The following is a 12,076-nucleotide window of genomic DNA, read 5'->3' on the forward strand; positions in this document are numbered from 1 at the left end:
GTCAGAAACGACACCAAGGTTCCTCACAGTTTTACTGAAGGTAATGTTATCCAGAGCAAGCATCTTGTTAGACACCATATTTCTAAGACCGAGTACAATAACCTCAGTTTTATCTGAATTTAGAAGCAGGAAATTAAGGGTCATCCAGGTCTTTATGTCTTTAAGCCATTCCTGCAGTTTAACTAATTGGTTTGTGTTATCTGGCTTCATGGATAGATAGAGTTGGGTGTCATCTGCAAAGCAATGAAAATGTATAATGTTATAATGCTATTAGCTAAGGGATCCATTCGCATGAATAAAATGGAGTCTATTGGATAGATATGATGCAAACCACTAAACCACTAATAAAGCATGCTCTAATCACTGTAATAAAATATTATTGTCAACAGCATAAAACACTGAACTCAGGGCTTTTAGGACTGTTCATGAAATGTGATGAATTCTGAATCAACTGCCGTCAGTTGGCTGTTGTATGACTGCTGATTTTTTTTAGATAGATGTCTGTAGATTGGTCTACAATTAAATAAGATGCCTGAGTCATGTGACAGCTTTTCAAGTAATGGTTTAATTACCATCATTTTAAAAGTTAATATAGCTTAATATACAGATGAATCTATGTCTAGTCTGCAAGAAATTATGTATAAAATTGCATCATTATATTTCATTATATATAATCACTGATTTGGGAAATAAAAGGCATCTATTATTTTATTCTTTATTTACTAAATGCTTTGCATAAATATTTCAACAACATTGGATTTTTTTTAAAACTCAGATTTGAGTGTAGAAGGAGAACAGAGCGAGCACAGTGATTAAAAGCTGCTCATTCACCACAAACCACTGCAGTGAATATTCCTTCAAGATGACACGCGCACACATGCAAACACGCTTCTCCTCAAATGATCCCTTCGTCTTTTACCTTATAGGCTGTCAGGCTGCCAACTTTCCTTCCTGCCTGTGCATGTGTGCAAGTGTGACCTCGGCCACCTTGCTGTCTCCCGCCAATTAAAATTCCAGTGGTAATTAAAGCAGATCAGAAACGAGGGAACACTGCAGACAAGGGCGAGAGACTACGCATGGTAATTACGGGGAGGAAAAGAGAGCGAGAGAGAGAGGGAACAAGAGAGGGTGGGTTTACACACTACATTTTTTCTTCATTCTAAACTGGTGTGCTGCAGTCTTGAAGCATTATGATTGAATACATACTGTGGGCTGAATCACTTAATAATTTATTGGTTATCTATATGAGGATCTGGATCTTGGTGCAGTTTAGAATATCCAACATCAGATATTGTTTTTATAAAATAAAGAATGCAACGCAACAGCGAACTCTACACAGTGTTGCATGACAGCTTATCCATTACTGTGTCTAAGTGGACACTCTGTGTGTTTTTTGGACAGCCAGAGTCCATTACTGCCTCTGTGACACAAACTGCAGTCCATTTATGTGGCTATGAGGACAAGTGGAGGTGCCTAACAAAGACACCCACATATTTATCATCATTTCTATGAGGACTTCTGTAGATTATCAATTGTTTACAGGGCATTATTTTTCTGTATGGAAAGGAACAGTGTATTCTGGTCTCTTAAAGTTACACCTGATATTCCTTTTTGTCTCAGTGTCTTTTTAATGGCCAGCAGGTGGCGATTTGCAAATAGAGGTAACATTGTGTAGCAGTCTGTGAGAAAAAATTGATAGTTTGCTCTTGATTATGTATTTAATTAAACACCTTTCTGAGGAGTTTATGTCTCAATCTCTAGTTTAATGTCTTATTAAATTCCTCATGTTATTCACTGTCTAAGTTTCTGCCCTATTTAAAGTCAAATAGACATTAAAGGGTTCGCTTTAGGATTTAACTCTCATGCCATCAAGTTGCTATAGCAAATGAACATGCAGTGTTGTTTTCGAAGCAGTAAAATAAAATGCCAATGGCCAAAAAGCTCAGAATGGGAAGACTCAAACAAAAGCTGGAGTGCTTTATATTGTCTGTGTGTGACAACTAGCAGTTGTCTTTAAGCACACCTTGAATTTACACATTTTTATATCTACATCACGATCAATGACTAGATGGCTGAAAATTCAAAATATTTTCCATTATTCGATTTAGAGAGTATTCTCATTCAGCTCTTAAACCTCTGATCCACCAAAGTAATGCAGGTACACAGTCTTGAAATGGATTCATGCAAAACTGGCCAATAAAACGCTGAATCTGTCAAAATCAATTCATCAATAAATAACAGATGGATCCAACAAGATTCTGCTTGCCATAATTTTCTTCAAACTAAACCTGCTGGTTCCCGAGGCACCAAGGGAGAACTGGGCTCCAACCAGCATTGACACCAAGTGTTGGTGTGAAACAAGTACAAGAGTCACTTTTTTTCCACTGAGGACACCTGTGAGGGATTTACTGTCTCTACATGAACACGCTGACTTACCAAAGTAACAAAGAGAGTCCGTTTATTTCAGTTTACCCTGCAGTCAGTCTATCTGAGCTTAAAGCATCAGCGTTAGCTTCAGTTTAATCGTACATATTAACACCTGTCAGCAAAATCAGAAATCATTATAACATGACTGCGGTTCATTTATTATTAAACATTGCTAAGGTGAGACTAACAGTTATATATTTTCCCCATTAAGAGGATAAATTATTGTTTATTAAAATCAGCTTTCCATTTGCTATTACTTATGTTAATAAACCGGCAGCTGTGTGATAATTATATCCAAGCATGTGTGGGATTAGTGCCCTCAGCTCTGGTGCCAGAGGTGACAGAGGAGATCTATAAGAGACTGGGTGGTGACAGTGATACAAGGAGTTGGTGGGGGGGAGGTGGTGTGGGCGACACAATGTTCACATCGTATACTAGCAGTTGCCATGGGAGACAGGCTGCATCCCTCCTGGTCCTCATACTGCAGCATCCGCACAGTGCTGTCGCCATGGTGACATCCTCCAGAGAGAAAGCGAGAGAGGTAAAGAGAGAGAGAAAGAGAGGTAGGGGAAGGAGGGAGAATCAGAAGCATGGAGAAAGGGAGAGAGACAATGACTCTGAACCTGACTGTCTCCTCCCCAAACTCATTCAGCAGCACTGAAAGCACTAACTGCGTCTCTGCCTCAAGGAGTTATTGATCCCAGCAGAACAATAGGGAGAAATAGGGAGAAATTGTGAATGGATCCTCAAAGCAGGAGGTTGGGTTTGGGGAATAAGACGAGACAAAGGGATAAAGCTTACTGCCAACAAATCCCATATAAACACACAAAATCTTCCACATGGGAAACTCAAACTGCACATAAACAGCACACTAATGTAACACATTGTGGTATGTAGTATTCTCTAGAGTGATATACACTCCAGGGTTTCTCATGCACACTGTACTTGGACAGGTTGCTTAGGGTTTGTTTTTTTTTTGTCAGCCACCAAAGTAAAATTTGCAATTCATTTGTATTTTTATCTGTTATGACGACTGAAGGATTGGTGGACAATACCATTATTCTTATTTTGAAATTCAGTCCCTCACGAATCAGCAACCTGTCTTGCACAAGAACACCACTCACTTTTTCACATTCAATGTAATTCGGCTGTCTCAAGTCCCATTTTATGCCCACCATCTTGAACTGCAGCTGGAAACAGCAGCCCTTGTTCTTTTGAGATGCGCTGTGAGCTGGAGGTCCACTCAAACCAAAACCTGAAGCAGCTGGAGAGCTGCTGCCACTGCTTTGTAACTAAGCAAGGCTGCAAAGCAGAACAAGGACTGCCATCGCCTACTGCAGTCCAGCACTGTACTGGAGTCTGTCCATGAGATAAGAAAATTATATATAATATTATTGACTGATTTAAATAATAAAATGTTGGTTCTTTTCTTATTGCTACTGCCAAAAAAATCCAATCTAATTTTCTTGACAGAACATAGTAGACTGTATACAAAGATGGCCAAATCCTCTGGATCTGCAAAGTCAAGACAATATAGCAGTACCACAAGCTGCAGTTTTTCCAGTGGCTAATAGGGGGTGAGGTTTCTGGTTCCAAATAAAAGGCAGACCTTTGGTAAATGAAGCTTATGCTCACATGGTTTAAGGTTTGAGTAAAAAGAAAATGATGACAATGGGAATATTATCTCATTTTCTAACTAAAAAGACGGTTGTTTTGTACATTGCAATCCCATTTAGAGTCAAATTAACAATAAAGCATAAAACATGACTGCCACTTCTGCCCCGACTTCACTTTTCAGACCCAGAAACTACATGCAGCCTTTATTTGCAGCGCATGTCACACACTCAGGATCATCACAAAAAAGAGTGCAATGTTATTGAACAGTCTTTAATTACATAGAGAAAAAAACAGTGAAATAAAATAAATAAATATTTTCCCTTTCACTGAACTACCTGAATCACTGTGCTGAACTACCAGCAAGCAACAGCAAAACAGAGTTAATCTAGTTTAAATGCATCGACATCGCAACTCCTTAAGCCTGAATAAACACTTTGAGTAACAGTAAAACCAGAGTAATGAAAAAGGATGTAAGGGCAATACTACAGCAAATCCCATCTTTGTCGTCTCACCAACATGAAACCGTTAATAAACAGGTGTGCATTTCCTATATTGACACTCTTTCCCCCCCGTTTGACTCTTTCTTCGCCCAACACTGAAATTCCCGAGCTTCCTCTGTGCCCTTCGCTGCGCCATCCGTCTGCCCTGCCAGCGATTCACCATCATGCCCTCCTCATTATCTCTTTGTTACCACGGGCTTTATCGAAATGCTGTCCTTAGCTGTGCACCCTCTGCATGCCGCCCTCCCCCACGCACACACAGACCAACCACCTACACTTAAAAAAGATATTTTATGCTTATTTTGGACATACTCCAATGAAATCCAAGTGCTTGGATTTCATAATAAATTTCTCTCTCTCTATATATATATAATATGTATATAATCTCTATATATAGATTTATTATGAATACACACACACACATACATATATGTATATATGTATATGTATATCTATATATATATATTCTCATATTCAGATTTCAAATAGATCTTCTTTGAGGGAAAACCTCTGTGATCCATGTCTACTTCAGTGGAGATACAGCAGACTTGCTTTGATATATATTTCACCTGGTTTTTATAATTCATACGTGTTCTACCAGGATTTGTGCAGAAAAAGTTTGGTGGTTTCATGTTGTTTCACTTCTATGTTTGTGCATACATAACTTCCTCAGGTTTGTTTTTTGTCTTTTTTTGGCAAGAAAAAAAGTTTTTAATGCTTTTTTTAAATTTTAGAGCTCCTCTAATTATGTTGGTAATTCACTATTTCCAGAGGTGATAGAGATCTGAGGCACAAACCATCTGTCCTACAGCCCGAGTGATGTGACCTGAGGACTTCGCAGCGCCACACTCCACCAGATTGGGGTTTTTTTTCTATCTGCAGCCTCGTGACAGAGGGACGAATTTACTGAGATGAAGGCTGTGACCTGCCGATCGAGGAGGTCTGAAACCGTGACATGAGCCCATTTAATGTTGGTAGGATTCGTTTTCTCAGCTGCTGAGTGAGACGTTTGAAGCCTGTGAGCCACCGCCAAGAAAAGTCTGCAACTTTTTTGTTATTCTTTTTCACTTTTCTCTCCATTTTATCTGTTCAAATCCTGTATTGTCATATTTCACAATATACACAATTTGTATCCATTATTTTACTTAAGTACATGAATACAGAAAGAAAGAAGGGGCAACGGCATAGAAACAGAAAGATACAAAGAAGGCAACAACCATGTCTTACAACTTCAAACATCGCCAATAAAAATCCATCCCAAAGATCTGCTGAGGTTTTCAATACCATTATGATCTCTTGCCAACATGTTTTTTTTAATATAATATCATTTCTAACGTAGCTTCTATGTTTGAGGAGGAAGTGTCTTTCCTTAGTCATAGGGTCAACGATTCCAACTGATCGAGAAAGTGGCCAAGATTGACTGGAATGTATAAATATTCCTGCTTTGCATTTCGAGCATATGTCGCTGGACATCAAGTGTAAGCAAGCCCAATCTTGTCTGATCTCAGATGGGAGACCATTGGGAAATACCAGGAGCTATAAGGTTGGGGGCAGCTAGAGCAGGTCAGCTACTAATCAGAAAATTGGTGGTTCAATCCCTGGCAAGATACTAAACCCCAATTTTCCCCCCATGTGTGTGAATGAGGCATGTTGTATCCAAGTGCTCAAGTAGAGCAGAACAGCATCATATAAAAACTAGTCTATTTACTATGAAGTTTAGAGGGAGAAAAAATAAAATGTAATACATAGTTACAATGTATCTACGTTCCTTTTGCCAAATAATCGTCGGATTATTAAACGCATCATTTTTAAATTGGTTGAATATTTTATAAAACACAGCTGCCTAATGCACCATCTCAGGAGAATCCAAAAAATTCCCTCACTGGGTTCTTGTCCATGATAAATTGGCCTTTGGTAATACAGTCTGTCAGTGGTAGATATGTCCAAAAATTCTCTGTCTTCGCCAAGCCATATTTCTGAAACATGTCAGTGAAAGACAGGATCACTCCATCCAAATGAAGGTCTGTTAATTTGAGCTATTGTTTCCAATGCAATCAATTTTACCCTGATCGTTACGGCAGGATTGTGCCATAGCGGCGCACAAGACTGCAATGCCACAGCCCACACATCTGTATGTGTACATTTACCCAAATAGCTCCAGAATGAGCCAGTACTGTCTATTAGTAACTGGGTCATGTGATAGACCATGCAGAAATTTTCAATTGTGATCTTGCTTAAGATTTCCAGTGACATTTTAAAAGAATCCTGAACAGGAATGCTAATGATGGCGGATGTGACACAACCTAAGAGTCAATCAACACCCAAAATAGAAAACATTCACGTGTAATGAACCTCTTTACTTTTGCACCTCAGATGATTAGAATATACTGATAATTTGTCCAACACAAAGAGAAAAATCCACAGTTTTGTTTAAGAAACTTACTCTCTGTCAATCTAAAAAATTACCTTGAGTTTTATGTGGACCAAAAACAACTTCTTGATGAGCTTTACTGGCAAAAGCAAGCAGTCAAAAAGTTGTCAAAAAAATTACCATTAGATGTTCCCTTCTTGGTCTCTCAGCTGCTGCTAAATTGATCTTAGTTTCTTAGTAAACTAGTGCATTTACGATTTCACTTTAAGCTCCTGTTGATGGCTCACTAGTAAGCCTCTTCTCTCAGCTACATGACCTTGTAATACCATACAATTCGGTATGTCGTTTACAATTCACAGGCTGAGGTGTTTTATCTGTCTCAGCGGTCTTTGAAGTCGAGGCTCCGGGGCTCTGAAACGGAGGAAACCAGCTGGTGGTGTCATTAACATCTCCTAAACCCCTATTTAAAATGGACTGTTGAAAATTTATGCAAGTATTTCCCTGACTATATTCATTTTTTTCCACTTTATTTCAGGTCATATCCTTCTTTAAATTGTCTTTTAGCTTACAACTGTTCATGTCATCAGTTTAATTTTATTTGAATACTCAGTTTAAAGGACCTTGTAACAGATTATTTGCTGTCCAGTGCTTAAATAAAGATGATTAGTTCCACAAGTGTCGGCAGGACCGAGCCGATGACGTGTGCTGATTAGGACGATATCCCAACCTTTCATATATACAGGACATATTTTAGAGCTCCCTCAGACCTCAGCTGCACTGGCTTCATTTAAAGCAGCTTCATATCTCAGGCACAAGGAAAATAAAGACCAGCGCCAGCTCAAAGACACTGACATGACAATATATTACAACACCTAACATTATTCTAAGAGTATCTAAGAGCGTCATTTACACTGTAGAAAATATGTCGAGCATCTCATACCTGCGGTGTCTGGCGTACTTCCCGCTGACATGACCGCTGCCATCACAGCCGGGGGTGGGACAGCTGAGAAGGAAACACACATGGTCAGAAAGAAACAAGCAGCACATCATCTGTCCTTCAGCAAGTCTGGATTTTATTTTTCCTGTACCGCACGCAGACCATCTCAATCCAGCACGCAAAATATAATGATATCTGAGGTTCATCCAGGGCTGCACGTTCAGCCTATTTATATCTATCATTCATGCCCTGCTGCAGTTTTTTATAGCTTGTATAGCTTCTTAAGACTTTCGCTTACATGTGTTTTTCTGACTTTTTACATTCTCCAAGTATTTCTGTTCTCCTTGTGTACAAACTGTTATGCATTTTTTAACAGTTAAGTATGCTTTTTTGCATCTATGACATGCATCGAGAGAAAATATCCTCATAAAGGTTACAATACAGTCAGATTAATGCAAGTTAAATAGATGCTTATAAGTATGTTATTACCTGATACCACTACACTTACAAGGGTTTTAATCTGAAAGAGTAGCTTCTGCACACAAAGCAGTCTCTAATGGCCATGAAATTTGTTCAGTATAAAGGTACAGTGAGTTACTTTTTGAGGTTATTTAATAGAACAAATATTGTACACATAAATATACACTGAATAGTGTGTAAGTGCGTCTTCCAATAAACTGAAGCACTCTCATAAACTCAGAATTAATACATTAAAACATTAAAAACACATAGGTGTGGGCACCGCTTTGTGGAAGCTGCCATGTTGTTCCACCATCTTGAATACAGTGGACGAGTTAGACCGCATTTTGTGTATGTGGCTAAAGACACATATGCAGTATGGAAAACATGTAGGAGAGGAGAAATCGTAGGTGTTTTACCTGTGGTGGAGGCAAAATTTAAATTCTTGTCTGCACCTTCAGACCCAAGATATGAAGGATCATAGCTAAGTTTTATCATTTGAGAATGGTTGCTCTACAACAAAGAAGTGAAAAAATAAAGGAAAGCAACAACCCGACCAGCGCTGGGAAAAAATGACATTAAATACAGAGAGAGAAAGATTTTAACCCTTTAAGACCTACCATAGAACCCAGAGCTCATCTTTAAATTTTTACATGCTGTAGTGCCATTTTTGGGAGTACTTCAAGTTGCTATATCAATACAACCATTATATCCCAAATTCATTCAAGTCCATAGTACCTACATGAATGGCAAAAAAGTGCAATAAACTAAAAAAAAAATCATTTTGGGTTTTTTTTTTTACACATATTTCTATTTTAGAGAATTTTTAGAGAGATATCCCTCAAAACTGTAAATGCCAAAAAGTTGCACAGGAAATTTATTTTGAGTGTCTTCATAGTTTTATTTTTGAGATACACCAATTTTTATGTACTGCGGGAAAAACAAAACAAAAAAAAAAAATTATAATCCAAACTTGCAAAAAACACAGGCATAAACTCAAACATGAATTTTAAAAGCACCAGCATAACTTCGTAAATGCCCCATAGGAAAAAGAAATACATTTTCCACAAAATTACGTCACTGCCGGTTATCATGCTTGCTCTGCAGTGGCCACCACCACAGCTGAGATTTTACACTTGAATTTCGAGGGATAGGAAACCAGAATTCAGTTGAATGAAATCTGCAATATACTGACATCTAGTGGTGAGATTTCCAACACTCCACCTTTAAAATTATTCAGCTTTGTGTTGCCACCAGAGATGGGCAGTAACGCGTTACTTGTGACGCGTTACTGTAATCTGATTACTTTTTTCAAGTAACGAGTAAAATAAGGGATTACTATTGCAAAAACGGTAATTAGATTACCGTTACTTTCCCGTAGGAACGCTGCGTTACTGCGTTACTAAAACCTGATTTTTTGCGAGAATGTCTCACGACAGTGACGTAAGCGAGTGCGCCGTTAGTGACAACAGCTGTGTGCAGATCAACAATGGATCACATATCGAGTGCAGGAGAGAGTATGAGCGTGCAGCGTTTAACGCGTGGAAGTACTGACCTTACTTTGAGTTTGATTCCATAAAAAGTGACAAAAACATTAGCGTCCATTGTGCGTGGGAAGAAAACTTCTTTTTAAAGCGAAAAAATCCCTAAACTTCCAAGCAAGCTCCAAGTGCGCCATGACGTAATGGGAAATTCACAGAGAAAGTCGCGGATTCTTCAACTGACCGCGGCACACCTGCACCAGGGTAAACCTCCGCTTATGCCAGTCCTGCTTTACAGGTGAAAATAGAGCAACAGCACCGCTGAGTCTTTGACTTTATTGATTTTCTGCTGTGTTTTACTTGCATCTATTTGAAAGAGTGAGTGTAAACACAAAAAATATTTTATTTTATGTGCTGGAATGTGCAGAAAATAGCTTTAAATGTTAAACTAATTTATTGAAGTCAGAGAATGTTGCATATAATTAAATTTTTGCTTGATGCATAAAGTTAAAAGATTAAAACTAATAAAACAAGTTAAAAAAAGAGACTTTTCCATTTGATTACATTTTGTATGATGGATTATGCAGAAAAAGTAGAATTGGGCTGAAAGATCTATCGCTTTATCACCTATTCAGGTTGTAAATCGTGTTTTTAAAAAGTAACTAAGTAATTAATTACTTTTGAAAATAAGTAATCAGTAAAGTAATGGGATTACTTTTGGGGGGAAGTAATCAGTAATTAGTTACTGATTACTTTTTTCAAGTAACTTGACCAACACTGGTTGCCACCAGTTACTTTGTCCAAGTCAAGATGATCCTCTGGAAAAAAAAAAAAATGCTGCATAATCCTGTTTATACCATCATCTCTGAACTCCACAGGAGGTGGCTTCTTCTAAAATTATTTGAGATTGTACAGCAATATCCCATTTTTCACGTGTTGGGGCCTCTAGTTCTAAAAGGTAAATGCTGCAGGAGAGAGAGTAACTTTGAAAAAAGCAGCCCAACTGGGAAGAAATGTGAATTACCACAAAGTCAAAATTTATACAGATTTAAAGTGAATAACGTGGACATTAGCACAGAGAAAAGGTAAAAATGGAAAACTACTCACAACCGTGTGAAGCTGGTGTAAACTCAGCATTAGTAACATCCCACATTTGTCCACATTTAGCTTGTTGTGATCTGGACTGTCTTATCTGTGATTTTTTTTTTCACCATTGGACTCCATTGTAGTTCCTCTAAATTCAAGGCCACTGCTTTTCATTGGATTATTCTTACAGTCGGCAATCAGACAGACAACAGCGCTTCAACTCAGCCTCCTCATTCATTTCTAATCCACAGGGGCACCAATACAAAAGGCTTCAGCCAAAAATGCAAGGATAACAGTTTTTTTTTTCCTTCAGCACATATGATGACCTTTTCCAGCAAAACTGTGCAGTGCTGGCCAATCAAATACAAGCAATTGTACATAAAAGCATAATTCACTTACTAGGCCCCGAAAAACTGACTGAAATACTGACGACAAACAAATGTTTAAATTTTATTATCACCTTACATCCTGCTCATCAAAGAGGTTAAATTTTTTATATAGCACCAAATCACAATAACGGTTGCCTCAAGGCGTTTTATACTGTAAGATAAGGACCGTACAATAATACAGAGAAAACCCCAACAACCAGAGGACAGTAACAGGAAGAAACTGGCAGAGCCAGGCTCAGGGAGGAGAAGCCACCTGCCGCAACCAGTTGTGGTTGAGGCCAGAGATAATAATAACTGATAATTAAATGCAGATTGGTGTATAAACATATAGTGACTGAAAAAGAAACAGTGCATCATGGGAATCCCCCACAGCCTAGGCCTATTGCAGCATACTTGAACTAAGGGAGAATTCAGGGTCACCTGATCTAGCCCTAACTGCTTTATCAAAAAGTAAAGTTTTAAGCCCAATCTTAAAAGTAGAGATAGTATCTGTCTCCCAAGAGAGGTTACAACAAAAGATTTGGAAACTGAAATTTCACTAGCAGATCAAAAATCAGTTTATGCTCATTGCTTGCACGGATTAATAAATTTTAACTGGTTCTACCCAATATCATAAAGACATATTTATGACCTAATAACAGTTGTACTGAGATGCTTCACAGAAAGATTCTGGAAAGATTTCAGCATGGCATATGAGAAAATTATCTCAAAGGAAATTCCACTAGAACCAAAGCTGTTTCTACAGAGCTGTTTCTACCGAGTTTCTACCTCAGTTGTTTAAGAACCCAAAAGATAAAAGATAATATTTT

General features: G+C 38.2%; 1 protein-coding gene across 8 annotated transcripts in view; it reads right to left on the reverse strand.

Annotated features, from left to right (window-relative positions):
* Positions 1–12,076, reverse strand: part of myt1la (myelin transcription factor 1-like, a) — an 89,880-nt gene that overhangs the window by 48,583 nt on the left and 29,221 nt on the right. For all 8 annotated transcript variants that reach the window (XM_026143557.1, XM_026143556.1, XM_026143554.1 and 5 more), the window contains exon 5: positions 7,856–7,918. In XM_026143557.1, the coding sequence (XP_025999342.1) occupies positions 7,856–7,918 (63 nt within the window). The remainder of the gene's footprint in view (positions 1–7,855; positions 7,919–12,076) is intronic.

Source organism: Astatotilapia calliptera, chromosome 15, assembly GCF_900246225.1.
Source record: "Astatotilapia calliptera chromosome 15, fAstCal1.2, whole genome shotgun sequence".
NCBI lineage: Eukaryota > Metazoa > Chordata > Actinopteri > Cichliformes > Cichlidae > Astatotilapia > Astatotilapia calliptera.